The 20,234-nt window shown below is 42.3% G+C and overlaps 1 protein-coding gene across 4 annotated transcripts in view; it reads right to left on the reverse strand.

Annotated features, from left to right (window-relative positions):
- EBF2 (EBF transcription factor 2) overlaps nt 1-20,234 on the reverse strand; it is a 181,719-nt gene that overhangs the window by 23,509 nt on the left and 137,976 nt on the right. For all 4 annotated transcript variants that reach the window (XM_081135736.1, XM_081135738.1, XM_081135737.1 and 1 more), the window contains exons 8-10: nt 15,397-15,514; nt 13,753-13,883; nt 12,670-12,796 (exon numbers count right to left, since the gene is read on the reverse strand). In XM_081135736.1, coding sequence (XP_080991862.1) covers nt 12,670-12,796; nt 13,753-13,883; nt 15,397-15,514 — 376 coding nt within the window. The remainder of the gene's footprint in view (nt 1-12,669; nt 12,797-13,752; nt 13,884-15,396; nt 15,515-20,234) is intronic.

Raw genomic sequence — 20,234 nt, forward strand, 5'->3', positions numbered from 1 at the left:
TTGGTATCAATCAGCAAACACAAACAGCTGCCCGGTGCTGCAGGGCGAACAGGCTTGGTGACAAAATGCTCTAAATCAATCATTGCCTCGTCTTTTTTCAAATATGCGCCATTGCGCTACCTAAGGTGCTGATTTTCCTCTATGGAGAAAATGGAAATTATGGATATGGGTGTGCTCACAACGGGCTGACTATAAAGGAAGGGACTCTGCATATGGTAGAAAATCTAGCCCCCGCCCCCACCCTTTCCAAGGCCCACACTGTCTCCATTACTGCCCTTGTCCCTTCCTTCCCATTGCATGGCTGCTCTCCCAGGCTGCGTCTCACCCTCTCACTGGAGTCTAGTGACCACCCAGGGCTCCACTCCCCTTATGCCTTGGTCTTTCCTGCTGCTGGCAGAGAACTTCCCTAAAGCTGGGCTCTAGTCACTATGCAGAGATGGGATGGAGATGATGGTTTCCTTTCATAGAACTCATCCCACATTGGTACTGTGTTCTCTCCTATTAGATGGAAAGCCACCAGGACACAGGGTAATGTCTGGTTTATCTTGCCCTCCCCTCCTCACTGCCCCCCTAAATCAGAAATGTAAGACTATTTTGACCACACTGGGTCAGCCATTCATGTTTTAAACCAAATGTGTAGATTAGGCATACCCAGCTATTTCTTATGTGGAGGGTTTTGTTTCGTTTTGTTTGGTGGGCCCTGCCAGACTTCACAGGCGTTGACTGTGGGATGGGCTCTGTGTGTATCCAAGATGAGAAAGACTGCAGTAAAACACACTGTCATCTCTATGGACAGGGAACAACCACACACATGTACACACGCGCACACGCACACACGCACACACGCACACAACACCATTTAATCAAAGGCACTTTGGAAATAAAAATCGTGAGGTCAAAACTGTTTAGTCAACACCAAACTGCAAGAGAAAAGTCAGTTAATGTTTCAAGGTGTTCAACTCGAGGCTGGACTGGGCAAGTTTGACTTAAACTGACTTCCCCACTAGCCAGTTGTTTTTGTATGCTATAGATTCAGCCTTATCTTGAATCCCAGCTTCCCCCCTCCCCACCTCCCTGGTGTTCTCTCTTTTCAGGCCTGGTGTGAGCCAAGCAAACCTCCATTAGCTACTGAGGTGCCCAAGACCAGCACCAAGACTGTCTCTGAGGGCCAACCAGATCATTAACCGCCATCATCAGTGTGAATTTACAGCCTCTCACACCACACGGAGTGCGGGGGCTGTGAGGCCCTGCTAACCCCTTGGCTGACAGGGACACAGAGAAATGCTGGCAAGGCAAAAAGAGAGCAAATTAAAAATGCGCTTCAATCTATAGGCTCTATTTATCTATGTCTTTCTTTAGTAACATAACATTAAGGTAAAAGGTCATATCCCCACTGAAATATAATTTATATTTACCTTTTATTAAATAATTATGGCATGGAATGAAGTTAAATATTACAGAAGGTAATCAAGGGGGAATTCAATAGAGAAAACTCAGACATGAGAATTTCGTCTTTGCTATACATAGAATGTCTTAATCCCCCACTGGGAGTCATTCGGGTTTGCTTAAGGAGTTTAATAATACACATTTCAACTGCCACAGAATCTAAATCCCATTTGGATCAGCCTTGGAAAAACTTTCATCAATACCTTGAGATTTCATAATATTTCTCCTGAGAGCCTGGATTTTACGTGTCATTTCTCATTTGATTGCGGGTATAAGATATAAGGTTACTTACATATCTTGGACCCAACAAATAGATGTAGACTATGAGCAATGTGTGAAGGGTTTCTTTTATAAGTAAATAGTATTTAACTAAAAATATCTACTGGGAACCACTCATTTACAAAAAAATAACAAAAGCTGGCTGGTGCTCAATATTAATTTTCCCAAAGGGTTGGTGAGATGTATAAATTCTATATGGCTTTTTTTTCTTTCCTTAAGAGGAAGCAGAGAGTCCAGATAATGCTTACTCCAGCTTTTGTCTTCACTTCTGTTCCCCAAAAATATAGGGGACACTGGATAACATGGAAAGGGGACTCATTGTTAGAGTTCTGATTAACCCTGACAAAGACACTGCAGGCAGGAGGTCACTTATACTCTTGACCGATAGGAGTACTGATCACCAAGGTCCAATGGAGTTCCTCTGCAGAAATTTGGGAGGAGACAACTAAGCTGATGGGGTGAGGGAAGATCTGAGCGCTCAACTGGGCTGCCACTCTCGGATGGAACTAAGATATAGCCCCAGGAATCAGCTTTCCTCACTAGGAATCTTCCAACTGGAGCCTAGGACCGTCATGGAGTGTGTGGATGACCATAAAGAGACCCATAGAAGTCTAGAAAGTCCGAGCCCAGATGTGTGTTTGCACATATGTGCATTCATCTGCAGCAAAGGATCCTCACTTTTATTAGAAGTGCACAGTGCCCATGGTCTCCTAAGGACTCTAGCTTACAGAACTAGAGGATCTCTCCAGCCCTCACTCTAAATCATGGCCTTCTCTAAGAATAAAGAAAATAAGGGGAGGAAGCTGCTTAAGCAAGCTAAAATCTGTGACTGCCAGATAAACACCAAATCAGAAGATGGACTTTGACATGCAAGCAGAGGAGAAAACACGAATCAGGAACACCTTTCCACATGACTCTGGTCACAGTCCGTTACTCTGTTAGAACAGGAAGGTATAGAAGAACAGCGTACCTCGGGGAGGACCTTAGATATCCACAGATTAGCTCCTGCCCTCATGCCACTTCAGGACTTCTCCACTCTGCTGTTTCCTCACAGTGTCTTTGTCTTCAAGAGGCTTTGCTCCTACAAATTGATTCTGTGACATCTGCCTGCTTTGTGCTATGAATCTGGTTCCTCTGTCTCCCTACTTCCTCTTAAATTCCTCCTCCAATCATCTACCTTCTGCTCTACTCTTCATGTGTCCGAAATTCAAGGGCTACATTCAATTAACATTTTAATGCTCCCGGGTTATACTTTATAGCATTTGATGGTGTGGTGGATGGAGATGAAGCCAGCGCCTGGGCTCTGTCTTAGTTCCAGACTTTGACTAATGATGCCACCTTCAAGGCCAGGTGGACTTTGGTTTATTTCTTTGCAAAGAGAAAACATTGGGCTGAATGACCTCTAAGACCCCTTGGAAGCTCTTGCACTGTATGATTCCAACACTATAATTTACTTGGTGCAGTGAAACTCTTCTTTGAGAAGTGGAGATGGGTGGGGTTGAAGCCATAAACTGTTGAATTAAGTTGTCTTCAACCTTCGATGCTTTAAAATCTCTCCCTACATCCATTCATTTCCATGCAGCAAAAGTTCAGTGTCACCAATTAAAAACATAAAAGGACAAACATAAAATAGGAACACATTATTAAGAGGTGGTGCCTGCCTTTGTGGATACAGGAATGCGAACACGAGGTGAGAACAGCAGTGCACAAGTGAAAGATTAGATGGAAGCCTTTGATATTTAATTTTAAATGAAATATTAATTTAATATTTAATTACGCTTTGGTTTCCAGAAAAGCTGCAGCAGCAAGACAGGTTGTTTGAAGAAGGGAGTAATATACATGGTTAAGGAGACAACTGTAAAAATTAAAGATAAATTTCAAGGGTAAATCTAAATGCCACAATGGAGCAGTTATGAATATGCTCGTGCACTCTGGAATGTGTATTTAGAATATTATAACTGAGAACACCCGGCCATTAAGGGGCTGAGATGTCTCCAGTGAAACAGCAGCCCCCTATTCTGGGGCCCCCAACGGAGACATCATTCCTCAGACTCCGCTGACTGGCAGATCTGGGTTTCACAAGAGGTGGGGTGCAGGCAACTCCAGTAAAACTACAGGCTACCAGGAGGGCCATTGATTCAACCTGTTTCCTGTGTGAACAGGGAACAATTGTACTCGGGCCAGTTTTTGATGTCTGAATTGGGCATTTTTAACTAAAAATCAGATTCATATCTTAAATGGAATTTTTTTCCAGGATAATGCTATAAGAAAAGAAATGAATGTGAAGTGGGTGAGCCATTAACATTTTCCATCCAGCTTGCACATCTGTGCCGGGCAGCTTTATGAAAGGGGGACCCCACATCCCACACCAAGCCCCCCGGGACAAGGCTGTTCAAGCTATGATTTGGGGATTTGGGAAAAATCTAGGCCTCCCATTTCTCCTGCCATCTGCTGCCTGTTCTTGGCTATTTTCTCTTTGATTAACACTTTCTCCCAATAATGAAAAGGGGGGACGTAATCAAATGCATTTGTTTGCACTAAAGTAATAGATAAGAAATGTTCTGGGGGAAGGGTTATTTGACATGAATTCTTTGGCTTCTCAGTGTGTCTTGATTAGCCAGGGGTGTCTGCCAGCTTCTAAATTCAACCCCACACCTTGGAAAGTGGCTCCTCTGTGGGCTCCTGGGCCAGCTGCGCCCAGTGGGTCTCTTCTGCTGCTTTCATCCTGCCTTGAAAACTCCCTTCCCCGTCAACCCACCTGTAGATACCAAGTTCTCAGGCTGCGTTGGCCTTTTCTGTCACCTTCAAAACCCTGATTTCTGAGTACAACATAGGGAATATAGTCATTAATAATGTAATAATTATGTATGTTGTCAGATGAGCACTAGAGGGACTAGATTGGAGGGATCACGTCATAAGGTATAGAAATGTCTAACCACTATGTTGGACACCTGAAACTAATATAATACTGTGTGTCAACTGTGATTTAAAAATAAATTAAAAAAACAAAACAAAAAATCTGATTTCTAACTATACCCAGATATGAAGGGCACAAGGTGGCAGGGCTTTCCAAAGGAATTCACCTTTTACAGAAGAGAAGACATGCAAGAAAGCTCACCTTTGATCAAGCAGCAGTAAGGGAGGAAGCCACCTGGAACTCACCCAGGAACTGTGTTCCTCTGCCAACTGCTCACCATGGTCAATTCTGCTTCTATTTTCGTATTTCTATACATGTACATTTGCATACCTATATAATTTCATCTTCTCAGTAAAATAAATATTTTCCTGTTTCAGGTTAGAAAGTTTAGGCAAAGAACAGTGGAGTAATTTGCCAGAAAAGTGGGACTCAAAACCAGGCCTCTACACAGTGTCACTCACTGTCTTCTGCCCCAATGCTAAGTTCTCTCAAGTTTAATAACAATGTGGAATCTGTACTCTTTTGCCTTCTGCAACTTCAGTTGTTCATGGAAAGAATTACTTCTATGGCTTCTAAGAAATGTAAAGCTCTTCCTAGGCTCTAAGCCTATCATATCCACTGAAATAGGAATGTCCCACTTGCGATCTGGACACCAGGGCACTGTATGGCATCTTTGTCGCCCCTTGTGCTCCCTGGCCAGGCCCATCTCCTGTGCACTTCCTCAGAGCAGCAGCCAGAGAGCCTAGGCCATCGGCATTTGCCGAGTAAAACTATCAGATGAAGCCAAACACATGGCCTTGGCATCATTTCTTCTACGGTATGCACGGTATTGGTAAGTAACACAGGCTAGTGGCTGAGAATGCAGTTTTGGAAGAAGAGAGCTGGATCGTATCTAGCTTAGTGACCTTAGGGAGCAGGATTCTCATCTATAAAGTTAAGACACTTACAGAAGCGGCATAATGGGGGAAAGGTGGTGATTATAGGAACTCATAAGATGATAGATTTGATGACGGAATTACAATCACCATTCTTTTTCTTCCCAGTGCTATCTAATGACAGAACTTATAGGAGACTTCTTAACCAGCAGTCAAATGTTTAGCTTAGATTCTGCAAAGAACCACAGGGACAACACTGAAAACTGTGCTCACTGACACCCACATCCTCAGGGACCCACCATCGGCTCACACAGCATGACTTTGCACAGGTTTCTGCGATGGTGCAGATTTTATGATTACAGATAAAAGCGATTCCACCCCCAAATGCCATGCTCTTGACATTCTCTCAAGACAGCTGAGAAGTACCTACACAACCAGTCACCATGGCCCCACTGGTTGTCCCTCCCAGGGTTATTTTTCTGCACCGCCAGTTCTCTGTGGAAGAGTCTGTGGGGGAGGAGAGAACCTCCTGCCCCCTAAGCCTCAGTTGGCAGACCGCCTCTAAGTCTCCAACCAGACAGAGGCTCTTGGGCCTTTCCTGATGAGCCGTATCATCCTGTGGATCTCTCAATTCTTGAGCAAAGAATGGCTGCAGGAAGAGACCTGCAAAGTCACATGTGTGAAGAAATGTGTTGTTTTTCAGAGGCTTGAGGTTGTTTATGCCGTTCTTGGCAGCAACAACCATGGGGAGCTGATTACTGCATTTTGGCTAATTATACCAGGAAAGTTACGTCTAATAGGCTCAGGCTTGTTGTGGTGGTGTGTCCTTGGATACAGGAACCGACAACCTTTGGACCATGGACCATATGATGTGTGTGGTAGGGTTGGGGTTGAAGAAGAGGAGGTTCTTTTCTCACCTCCTACTTTTTGAGTCTCCTTCTAGAAAGTTCCACCTAAGACTAAATAGTATTGTGTTCATGACGCAATGACGCCATCTCATAAGATCTTCCCCATGTTGTGGAGTACTTTACAAGCCAGAAAGTCTCTGCGTTGGCCTAATGAGCAGGACTCAGGTTTCCCAAACTCATTTCTTTGTTTAAAATACAGGTTCCGGAGCCTCCCTGAAGAGTATGATTCGGTATGTCTGGAATAGGGCCAAGCATGATTCTCGAGCTCAGCCAAATTAGGGAAACACCTCTGGGTAATAGTATAATTAGTATCAGAGCTTTGCAGAGGAAGAAAAAGAGGCTCAGAGAGGTTAGAGACTTGACAAAAAAAACAAGTCATCAGTGACATGGCTGGCATCTAAAAGCAGGTCTCTGGCTGAGTCCAGTGTCTCCTGTTAGACCCACCCCTCCCTGCATGCTCACTCTGTCCCCACTACAGCGCTCCAGGCTTCAAGACTTTCTTTTCCTCTGGAATCAAGATTATATTTTGCACCTCACCACCAGAGCTGAGAATTTTGTTTAGGCCCATGGTGGTCCTTGATGTGCTATTGTGCAGCTAAGCATTGGATGTGAGACCGGAGGAGTTGATCACCCCAGAGGCTCAGCATGCGCAGCTCAGGAGGCCAGGCTGGCTGGAACTCCAAGAGGCCTCTGTCTGTCCCCTTCTGGGGAAGAGGCCATGGTTCTCCGGGTTTGCTGAGGTAGGCCTCACCTCTGTGATCGAGCTGGGAAGCCACTGCTTATCCAGCCAGTGGACTAAGATTCCCAATGCATTGTAAATTAGCTTTTGTTGAGCAAGCAAGACAAAGAGACCACCAATCCACTTTCTGCGGCATCTGAATCCTTCGATGGATAACATCAGCCACTTGTCTCCACCACCCTGAATCCAGAAAATCACTGCACCCGACAACATCAAGGTGGAAGATTTTAGATCAGTGACAGCCTCCTGAGCCATCCTAAACAGTGTGTTTGTTTTCTTCTGACTGCGAGAGAATATGCTATTTTGTCCCCAGCCCCCTTAGGTCCTTCCTTCCCTACACAGTCTCTGGAAGAAGCCCCAGTGCTTCCCTGGCTGGAAATACTTTCTTTGTACCTATAGAATCAAGTTTAACGATGTGGGCTGTTTCAGCATTTAAACATGTGTGACATTAATTTTCACATCATATTTTCTTCATTTAATTTTTTTGTTAATCCTCACATAAGGATATTTTTCCACTGACTTTAGAAAGAGTGGAATGGGGAAGGGAGGAAGAGAGAGAGAGAGGGAGAGAAACATCAATGTGTGAGAGAAACATTGGTTGGTTGCCTTCCACGGGGGCTGGGACCAGGACCAGGGTGGAACCTGCAACCCAGGTACTTGCCCTTGACCAGGAATTGCTCCCATGACCCTTTGGTGTGTGGGACGACTCTCTAACCATGGAGCCACACCAGCCAGGGCTCATTTAATTTTTAATTAAAATTAATTTTATTAGAAAATAATAAATACAGTTGAGCCTTGTTCAACATGGGTTTGAATTGCACAGGTCCACTTACATGCAGACTTTTTTCAGTAAATATACAGTCAGCCCCCATATCCCTGCATTTCTCTGAGTTTCTCATCCACAGATTCAAACAACAATGGCTGGAAAACAGTCTTTTCGAGTCATGGTTGGGAGGCTGTGGATGCAGAGGGCCAACTGTACACATTGTTCTAGATCATTTTATAAGCATCGTGGAATTTTGGTATCTGCAGGGGTCCTGGCCACAGATACTAACGTTCTGGGGAGTCAAAAGTTTTATGCAGATTTTCAACTGTGTCCCCAACCCCCACATTGTTCAAGGCTCAATTGTATAAGTAACCAAAATAAAAACATTAAATGATAATACCAATGCCCTAAACCCATCACTATTAATATCTTGGTATACAGGCTTCCATACCTTTCTTGGGTTTTTTATGCAACTATTTTCCCATATATATAAGAATTGGACCATACTGTGCATACAGTTTTTAAGCTTTTTTTTAAAAAAAATTATACCATAGACATCTTTCATGTAATTAAATATCCACTCACAGCATTACTTCTAATGTCTAAAAGTGTTTCAATGAAAGGATGTTCTATTTATTTAATAAGTCCCCTAATGAACACTAAGGATGTTTTCAATTTTTCACTACTGTAAGCTGTGCTCCAATAAACAGCCTTCAGGAAGACATTTATTTCATTAACATACGTTCCTGACAGTAGAACTGCTGGGTCAAAGGGCACATACATTTTTAAGGCTCACACCATGAAGGTGCTCCCCTGGAGCCATCTGCCTCCCTACACTAGTGTCAGAAAGTTTCCACTTCTCATCTTGCCAACCTGGGTATTTTTATTTGTTAAAAAAAATCTTTGCCAACTTGCTAGGGGAAAACTGTTGCCACATAGGTGCTTAATTTGCGTTTATTTCATTATTAATATGGTTGGGACTTTAAAAAATATGTTATTGCTGCCCAGCCGGCGTGGCTCAGCGGTTGAGCATCGACCTAGGATCCAGGAGATCGCGGTTCGATTCCCGGTCAGGGCACGTGCCCGGGTTGCGGGCTTGATCCCCAGTTGGGGGCGTGCAGGAGGCAGCCGATCAATGACTCTCTCATCATTGAGGTTTCTGTCTCTCTCTCCTTTTCCCTTCCTCTCTCTGAAGTCAATAAAGATATATTAAAACAAAAAATACGTTATTGCTTAACTGTATTCCTTCCTGACATAACTCCTGATATCCCTTGCTAGCTTTTAATTTAAGATACTTTTCTTTTTCTCCTAAATTTGTAAGATAACTAACACTCACCTCTTTACCCACAATGTGTACATAACATAGTGGTTGAAAAATAGTAGGTGTAAAATAAACTTGCTGAACAAATGAATAAATCTTTTAATACGTAAGACCGTATGTCACATATAACAAATATGTTCCTAGTTTATCCCTTTTCTTTTGATTTAAAAGTTTCTTTTTATGTAATCACATATTTATGCTTGATGGCTTCTGTACAAGATTGGCAGGGCTCAAGTTTATAACAATTTTTTGGACTTCTACATTTTTAATTAAAATGATTTAATTCAGATACGTTTCAGTTATGATATGAAATTAGATACCATTTCTTCAATGCTTAACGAGTTGGCCCAACATCATTTGTTGAACATTCCATCTTTTCCACGTGGACCTGAGATGGTTCCTCATCTCTACAAATACTTATGTATTTACACTATTCATGTGTACACAAAGTATTATTTTATTTATTTATTTATTTATTTATTTATTTATTTATTTATTTACTTATTTATTTATTTTTAATCCTCACTGGGGGATATGTTTTTATTGATTTTTAGAGAGAGAGCAAGGGAGGGAGGGAGGAAGAGAGAGAGAGAAACATTGATGTGCGAGAGAAACATTGATCCATTGCCTCCTGTACACACCTCGACTGGGGATCCAACCTGCAACCTAGGTATGTGCCCTGACCGGGGAATTGAACCCACAGTCTTTTGGTGCACGGGGTGATGCTCCCACCAACTGAGCCACCCAGCCAGGGCTACAACCTATTTAATTTTAAATGTTCTCTTCTGTTGCATGACATTTCTATATGTTCTTACAAAATCCCGTATTCTTTTAATTACTGAAACTTAAAATCGGTTTTAATGTCTGGTAGCGCAAGGCCCTCTCATTTTTCAAAATGAGAAGTCCTATTTTAGCACCTCAGTGAACTTTTGTAAAGTTTCCCCAAACATTTTGTGGGTACTTTGATTGGCATTGTGTTAAATTTATTCATTAATTGACATCTTTACAATATTAAATCTTCCCACCTCTCCGCCAGCTGGAAGGATTTTTGCCCTTCCTCTGAACTCCCTTTAGCACTTTATACCTCTTTAAAAATCACTTTCTAAACTATACCCACCCAATTTTTCAAACCTGAAATCCGAGAGTCTTCCCCTCCCCTCCCTTCCCCAACCTTTACCCCATCCAATCAATCATCAAGTCCCGTCAATGCTACCTCCTAAATTTCACCCACTTCAGCTTGTCCCCACTACCAGCACTTAGTCCAAGCTGCCATCATTTCTAGCTGGGGCCACCACACTGGCCTCCAACTGACCTCCCTGAATCCTCCCTGGCTTCGGAGCCATTCTCTACACTGCGGCCAGAATGATCTTTTAAAGGGCAAATCTGATCGCAGCATTTCCCAGCTTTAAAATACTCCAGTGTCTTCCCATGTTTTCATAAGGGTCCAGCCTAGGCATCGGTGGTCTAAAGTGAAGCCAAGGATTAAAACCCCTGCTTTCAGAGGAAGTTAACACATGTATATACACAGACACACACACATGTACACGCATGTGCAAACAACACTTGGCTCCAGGCGTCATAACCCTACTGAGTATCGAGACCGTTACTTCAGAAGAGAGTTGAGGATTGTCTGAATCATGATTGGTAATAGCCTTACCCATCTCCTCTCAGGCCAGACCTGTCATCCATGTACAGCGGGTGTATTTGGGAAAATAGAGGTGCTGGAGCTCTCTATGTGGAAAGAGTCCTGGAGTGAGATCTGTTCCTCACCCGACTTCAGGGACAGCACATGTTCCTGGTGTCCTCCTACCCCACCAACCAGTTCTTATTTCTTCCACAGACTCATCATTACCCTGAGCCCTATACTTCAGTGCTCCTGAGGCTAATCTAGACTTTTTCTATCTTGTATTTACACCCCTTTCCGTGATCAACTCCTCCAACCCCCTTCCACCTACTCCTCGTTGATATCTAATCAGACATTGACACTTAGACAAGAATATATGCTGAGTCCAAATGAGAGAATATACTATAAAATAATATTATTAGAAATTCATAATATAGTTTATATATATTTCTTTCTCTATACCCCTATTTTCTCTTTCAGAGTATAATATCCTGGTTTCAGTTTTTCCAGGTCTCTTTGGCTACTGTGTTTCCCCAAACTAAATCAGTCTTTATATCAAACACACTTGTTTTTCCTAAGATAACACTTCTGAGTTACTTTCCCTTGCATGGAACCCTCAATGTCGTCTTATATGTTGCCAAACAAATCAAATCCAAATGCACAATCAGAGCTTTTTTTTTTCTTTTTCATTTTTCAATTTATGGTAAAATACACATAACAAAATTTACCATTGTAAACCATTTCTAAGTACATAGTGTAATAGCATTAAGTGCATTCACATTTTGTTATGCAACCAATCTGCAGAACTCTTCACCCTGCAAAACTGAAATCTGTACCCATTAAACAACAACTCCCACTCTCCCTACCCTCAACCCCTAAAAACCACCATTCGACCTTCTGTCTCTATGAATTTGACTACTCTTGGTACCACACAGGGCTTTTAAGCTGTTTCATGGTTTCCCTTCTTCCCGTGCCTAGATCATCTAAACTAAGTTCTGGCCTAAGTTCTACCCAAATACATCACCGCCTGCCCATCTCACCTCTGGGCCTTTACACTTGAGTTTCCCGTAGTTGAAACATTCTTCTTTCTCTTTACCTAACCAAACCCTCTCCATCCTTAAAAATGTCCATTTCCTCCTTGAAATCTCATCCCACTACTCTAGTCCACACCTAACTCTCTTTTCCTGGTATTCACATTCCATTCATTGAAAATACCAGATATTTTGAATATCCTAATTCCCAGCTGTTCTGTGCAATATACCATTGCCTCCTCCAAAAGTTCTAAACTCCCAATAACGACCATGTGTTATATGTCCCTGTACCTTACACCTAGAAAAGACAAGTATTCAACACATATTGAGATATATAATAGATAATTTATACTTCAATAAAACTTTAAAACAATTTGAATCACTCTGCAGCATCAACAGGCAACTCCCTTGAATGCTTTTCAAGAAAATTTAGTTATATCCAGCAACTTTGTCTAATTTTTTTTATCTAGTTGCTTGGATAAAGGTCTGTTCTAGAAAGGTTCCAGCAGAGTTAAATTTATAAGGATGTACCCCTGAGATGAGCTGCCCGGACCACCTCCCAGACTGTGAAGAAATTGCTTAAGTAAAATACAAATTTAAAGTAAGTCTCTACTTCCCCATTCAATGCCTTTTACCCAGTCCACTCTTCCTACACAAGTAGAAAGACCTAGTAAAGCTAGAAGGATTAAAAAATAGAGAGACTGAGAATTAGACCAAAGGTGAACCTGGGGCCAGTCCCCTTTGGAATCATTTTCTCACTCACCTGTGTAAATGAACCTCCCCGGAGCTCCTTTGCAGAACTGTTTGGATTTGTAAGATAAAGTCACTTCCACTACTCCAGGGATGTGCCGAGGAGGAGTCTGCACTCTGATGGCGTGAGGAGTTATTAGCTGAGGAATGAACAGGGATGGAAATAAAACACCTATTATAGACGTTATCACTGAGAATACTGAGAACATGAGGATCTCTCACAACCACTCCCACCAGGGCAAACTGATATATTCACGGCACCCCAAACTTTCTAAATACCCCGTCCCTGTCTCTCACATATTTCTCTCTCACACCCTGGAATTTCCTCTCAACCTAACTTGTCTAGGTCCTCTCCTTCCTACTAGCCCAGCTCAAGTCCCTCCCACCTTTGTGCCCACCGTACCCCATCCCTGTAATCACACCCTCCCCCTAATTCCTACTCTGCTATGACCTCACATACTGATTTGGCAACTTCTACATTCAACTTAGCATCATTAGTTATCTTTCTGTGACTTGTCCTGTTGGTTTTCTCATTATGAAAGTAGAATATATCCACTTTAGAAAATTTGGAAATTACAGAAAAATATAAGGAAAAATATTAACATTGCATAACCTGAGATAACCATTATTAATCTTTGGTGTGTTTCCAGTACTTTTCTATGGGTGTGTGTTATGTAGTTTACATTTTACACCCTCAGATACTGTAGTCCTGCTTCCCCCACCCCCACCTCCTTAGCGTTATACCATAAACATGCACCCTTCTCCCGGTCAATAGAATTTTTTCAAAACACAATTTTTAATGTTGGAATGATATTCCATCATTTATTTAACCATTCTTTTTATTAACCAATATCTAGGCTATTCCTAATTTTTCACAATTATAAATAATACTGCAGTGAATATTTATCTTTTTAAGGTATCCATGCCTACAATAAATTGTGGTTTACATGTGGTTAATCTTTGGTGCTCTACTCATAGTAGGTACTTAATAATGCACATTCATGCTGCTGATACTACAGGAAATAGTAGTTTCAAACCCAGAGCAAAACAATCTTTGGGCCAAAGAAAGTCAGGGAAGGGAGTTGCCCTTGCCTACCTCGCTCCATACAAGCATGGTTCCAAACACCACTTGGAGGCCATCAAAGAAGTTGTCCCCAATGATGATGACCATGGCTCCTCCTGTGGTCCAGCCTTCACTTGGGCTAATAGCTTTGATGCAGGGGGTAGCTAAAAAGATAGAAAAGGAAAGTCAGGTCTGCTGTTTGGTGGTGGAAGTTTGGAGTTTGGGAAACTGGCTGCCCTTAAAAGCTGTTGGTCATTCCAAGAAGTTCAAGTTGAGCTTTGCTGACTTGCCATCATTCCTTAATTGGTTGTTGGTTTTCACCAGGTCATTAAAGCCTAATGAGTTGACCACTAGGTATGAAAACATGGAACACTTAGCTAATTGTGCAAAGGGTGTTTTTAGAACTTGTTCTTTTTTCCCCATATTTTTATAAGTTGACCACACTGGAAATGTGTAAATCCCTTTTCTCTCTCCACCTCCTCTGCACTAAGATGTTAAGATTTACAAGGCCTGCTAATGTGCTAGAGAGAGGAGGGGAAAGCAAAATCTGTCATAGGTGAAGGTTTTTTCCTGCTCTATCAAGAGACAATTTCTAATCGCTTTCCTAACTGTGGAGGAAGGATTTTCCCCCCTTCTTCCATATGTTCGAGGCCTCTGGACTTTACATCCCAACAGGAACCCAATATGGTTTTCAGGCCATAACTAAAGTCAATCCATCACTCCATTTCCAAAGCTGACAGGGTCAAAGGTGGAAGAGAACTTTGGCAGGACTCCAAAAACATGAGCCCCCTTTGAACAGCCAGTCAATCACATCCAATCAGTCAAAAGAAACTGGATGGGTTCCTAGTTCTGAACCCTGGGGTTTTCTTCTCCCCGTCAGTGCCCACTGTGGGGGAATTAACACCACTCCAAATTCTTTACTGATTCAATCATTTTCTTTCAGTTCATTAATTCCTATTTTAAATGATACAAGACACATTTTAGAGGCCAAGTTGGGGTGGGGGCTGGTGGGCAGCGCACAGCCAAGCATTGCACTAAAATAGTCCCCGATCTCACTGTTCACATAGTCCACGGCCTCCTGCGCCGGTAAGCTGGAGTGTGGAAGGAGAGAGAACTTAGATGGGCTTTACTTGTGTTTGTCCGTTATCTTCTTCAATATACTTTAATTTTTTGGACAAGTTGAAGTTTAACAGTTACTGGTATTTCTAATTACTTTAATGCACTTGGAAAACTACCCAGAGCAGACCATGATTTCTTCTAGTCCAAGCAAACAAAAATCAATTAGTGTCAGTTTCATTCTGCACATTGTTTTGTTTTGCCCACAATCTGTTTAAGGGCACATCTGACACTTATTCATACATGTCTGGCACTGTAATGTTCCTGTTTAACTAAGATGTCATACGCCTACATTTGCCTGAAATACCTGCCTGGCAAAAAGAAAAACACACAACTGAATGGAATGGACTGAGGCATGGGGGCTTAAGCATCCAAGGGGAGACGTGCGGGGGTTACAACAGAGCAGGCGGGAGTCAGTGTTTACAACTTCACTTTGAAACCCACATGGTCTTGTGTGCTTTCTCCACTCTTACTCAGAAACATAAATTTGAAATTCAAACAAGGAAATCATGGAGGACTTCATTTGTCTGCCAATCTCACCCAGCCCACAGGTTGCCCTACCTTCTGATGGGTCCAGTCTTCTCGCTCTCCGCCCATGCTTTGAGTTGTTATGAACAAACATGTTGTCGGAAACAGCCAGCACGTGTCCATCCACATTCACTGTTGTTGACAACACAACCTGCATATTTAAAGTAAAAAAAAAAAAAGAAAAGAAAAAAGGGAGGGTGGAGTTAGTTTCATATAAAGTAGTAAACGTACCAGAATTCTGTTTGCCAGATTTCCATATGGCTGACGAGAAATAGAACAGAATTTGGGGACAGGGCCATGCTCTTGGCATTTCACCTCCTCTTATAATTATGGCAGAGCTTCATGGAAAAAGAGACTGCCCTTCACCCATGTTCTGTCACATATTTGTGTTCAGAGTATGCCCAGATGATGAAATGGGGAAACTGGCCATCTGCCTTCTGGTTCTAGAAATATGGTTCTCTATCAAAGGACCTGGACAATCATTCCCAGCCGACCCTGGAGCTGTCGTGGCAACAAGGAGTTGATTGTGTGTGATCTGGAAGCTAAGACGTAAGCACCAGCTGGGAGGTCATTTCTCCAAGCTCAGGAATGGGTTCTTGCACCTCTGACATGTGCTAACGTAACGCTGGCATGGAGATGCTGCCTGATGACTCTCGGTGTAGGGCCTGGGTGAGTTCCCCTCCTAATTGCCTCGTCTCTGCCTTGTTGGACTAGTCAATAGGACAGACAGCATCACTCACTGAGCCTCTCCTACAGTCTAAGCTCTGGGGGTGCGCTCTGGAAAGAGGGACGCGGGGTCTAGAGACTAGAGGTTACAAGGCATGACCCCTGCCCTCAAGGAGCTTACTTTCAAGCTGGAGAAACAGGCTAACATAAAACAAGTAGCACAAGGAATGAGACTCCATTGAATTCTATATGCAAGCTGCAGATCAGGAGTGTGGGAGTTCAAAGAAGCAGAGATCAGCCAAGGTCGGCGTAGCAGGGAAAGTGTAGCAGAACCCAGTGGACTTGAACGGACCTACCACCAACTTACTTGATCCAGGAAGATGAACCATCCTAGATATGAGTCTACTTGTCAGTTATGCATGTTATATACATATTCATGCATATGTATAGGCTTTTGAAAATCCTCACCCAAGGATATGTTTTTATTGATTTTTAGGGAGAGCAGAAAGGAAAGAGAGAAAAAGAGAGAGAAGGTAAGAGTAACATCGATCAGCTGCCTCCTGGATGCACCCCGACCGGGGATCAAACTCTTAACCCAGGTATGTGCCCTGACTGGGAATTGAACCTGCAACTTCTTGGTGTACAGGACTATGCTCCCAACTGAGCCACCTGGCCAGGGAATTCATGCATACATATAGACTTCTCGAGGAAGGAAACTGAGTAGGTATATAATGAGGATCTGTATGTTGAAAATGACTCTTCCTGTCTACTCCCAACTTAAATTTTCTGATATTCTACTTGTAATTTTTCTGCAACCCCTTCCTTACTTATTAAGAGAAGGAAGAAAACCTTGACCCTGCCTTAGCTCCTAATGTAAAATAAGATTGATTAAATGGCACTTAAAGTTTTTTACTATGAATAATTTCAAGTAAACAAACAGAATAGTATAATGAATTCCCATTTTTAGGTAAAGTTTACATACACTGAAATGCACAAATCTTAGTTGCACAATTTTGACAAATGGATACATGCAGGTAATCCACAGCATATCATGATTTAGAATATTTCCATCACCCCAAAAAGTTATCTTGGTCAATCCTACCCACTATGCCCCTTCCCGGGGCAACACTCTTCTAATTTTTTTTTTTTTTTTTTACCTTACATAGAGTTTTAGATGGTATCCTTTAAATTTTTTAATATATACTTTAATATAATATAATTGGGAAAACCCCTAAAACCATGAGTCCACAAAGCATTTCATGTAGCCTGGTGCTATAGGGAAGACAGTAGCACACAGGAAATTATACTTGGACATGAGTGGGCTTCAATCACACAACCCAAATGCATTCACTGAACTCCTGCTACGTGTAGGGTATTGTCATGCCAGATTCTAAGATTATAACCAATGATCTGACTGGTACAAAACACAGCATAATATTTCTCCAGTTGTCATTTAGAAAATTATTATCAGTATAATTGCCCACAATTAAGGGATACAGCCTGTCTAGCTCCGGGTCTGCTTTCAATTGTGTCCATGTTAACATGTTAAAAGTCTGGGGACAGTCCTTCCAGAAAGTTCCTATCATGTGGCAGCCACCGTGAGACGGAGACATCCATCACTCTGGGTAAGTGCACGAAGCACAAGTCCTTATCAGGGACATGTCGGCAGAGCACAAGATGGCATCACAGTCAAGGGAAGAGAAAGGCTGTCTCCTGCTCACGGGGGTAAGAGAACCATGACGTTGAAGGCATTTATCTCTGTATATGCTTACCTCCCCCCCACCAAAAAAAATAATAGGAGGTGGAGAAAAAAGAGGAATCAGACCACTTCGTTAAATTGTGTGTGTGAATGGATTTTCAAAGACATAGCTGTCATCTGTGGGGGAAAAATAAACACAAGAGGGTGCTTTGGGCTTTCATTGCTAACGAGCTGTGCTAGGCACAGTGAGGGGAACCCGGCCCGCCTGGGGATTCTGTGGATGTAAAGAGCATTCTCTCTGAGAGCCCACTTTAATCCAGTCCACCAGCTTCTTGTCACACTGTACTTAAACGCTCCCCGTGCATTCCTGCCACAACATACGGGACTTTCTCGAGCCAGCTGATTTCATCATTGTCCATTTGGGTGGAGTGAGAGTCAGTTCCAAAGTGAACATTTCCCAAATGACATACCCTGATGGTTCAGATGCACTTCATTATTTTCTATTAACAATGGAAATAAATTTTAATCTCTTGCTGGCTAGCGCTGGCCTCTCATGACAGCAAGGGAATTAACCTGAATTATTTCAGTGTCTGCAAAATTTATTACAAGATTTTAAATTATGTCCAAATGTATGTGCGTGTGCGTGTATATATATAGATAGGAGACAGGTTCCCATTTTTAATCTTCCAAATATCGTAGACTCTTGAGGTATCTAGAAGAGCCTGCCAATTAAACCAAGCTTGCAAAGTGGAAACGGTTTAATTCACAAGCCCCACCGCGTAAAACCAGACAAGGTTGGTTGTTGTTCTTATACACGGAGGCACACACGAGTGTGGGCTCTTACACGCATTCGCTCTACCCCTGGAAGAAAGAAGGACATTGTGGAGGTGAAGATACATTTGGTACGTTCAAAGCTCCAAATTTAACTTCCTCCGCTGTTTTCTGATGACTGATGACAACACTGATATTTTTCTCTTTGGAGAAGTTGAAGTTTCTGAATGTTTGAAGACTAAAGGAAGTGGAATGTGCATTCCAGCATCAGCTCACTCCCAGGCCTTCCCCTTCCACAAGCCAGCTTCTTTCCCTAGTGAGCGTTTCCTGGGTCACGAAGGCTGACCCCTTCCATCTGGAATCAATCAGTCAACCCCTGACAACTTCCTGAAACACCTCACTCCATTTCCTGTTCTCTCCCCCTTCTCTCTTTCCCCCTGGTTTGCTTCACTCCTGAAAACTGCAGGCCACAGCAGCTTAATGTTAGAGGGTCAGACACAGTTAGACTCCAAAACACTACACAAGGACACCTTTGACCTTCAAAAATCTTTACATCTTAGCTAAACAAATCAAGGTCAACATTTCTTACCATTACCTTGTTAACTATTTGTAGGCATCTATGCCAACCATCTTCTGATCGTGTAACCATCAAATACCACTTGTTCACCTAAGATCATAAACTGGTCTATTTCAGAGGTAGCAAGCAAACTTAGTATTGACAAGGGGTGCCATTTGGAGGTACCTGAAACTAAAAATCATGAGCATTATAACAAACATATGGAGGGGATTCCAAACAAAAGAACTCCTATGCCACATCGGTGTCTCCTATCACCTAAACCTGATACCTGGTATTTTCTAAAGCTGTCAAGCTCTCTTGGCACCACTGATCTGCTGGCACAGCCCAAAACGATGCCAATTAGGAATACAGATGTCCATAATTTGTGCGGGATGGACCCCCGGTTTTTGCTACTGACACTGGTGACAGCTTTCATTTGTTTCTCATAGTTGGTGTATCTGTATTTCAGCTCAAAGCTCCAATAGGAAAGACTGCAGAGCTGAAAATTCTGCCGTTGTATTTTATAGCTCTCCTCAACTGATACATTTCAATTCAACACAAAAGCAGCAGCCAATTATATTCATGCAAATATTATTTATGACGTGGTAACTTTAAGCCAAGGTTCCAAGAAAGAGAAGTGGGGATCAATTAGAATTGCCTGCCCTTTTTTTAAGTGAAATTAGTTTTCTCACTTTTTGCAATTCTTTATTTTGCTTAGAGCGATCTCCAATTTTTGGCGAGGCCAAATCAATAAGCAGACCAACTTGAGAGTGACAGTGTAGGTTCTGTTCTGAATCATGAAATGAAATGGCAGTTTTAGCTGATTATACCGAAATAGAAACATAAAAAGTTTGTCTCTCCCCTTGAAAAACACCAGAAAGTCTTAAGAACAAAATCTATGACTGTGTTAGCAATTTGCTAAAAGTACTCAAGAAAACTGATTGGCTTTCTCAAGTTATATTTTTCTTCTCATTACCCCAAAGTACTCCCATGTCCCTCACTCTAATAATTTATACAAAGCAGGAGCTGAGTTGTAAAGAGCTCCTTCCTGCCTATAAAAGGCCTCGGTGGGAGTTACCCTTTAGGCGGACACATCGGTTAATCTGCCTGTACAACTAATTTTCCAATCAAGGAACTGTTTCTTCAGTATCAGAATGAGAGCATGTAGCATGGGCACTT

This window comes from Miniopterus schreibersii (assembly GCF_964146895.1).
Source record: "Miniopterus schreibersii genome assembly, chromosome: 4".
NCBI lineage: Eukaryota > Metazoa > Chordata > Mammalia > Chiroptera > Miniopteridae > Miniopterus > Miniopterus schreibersii.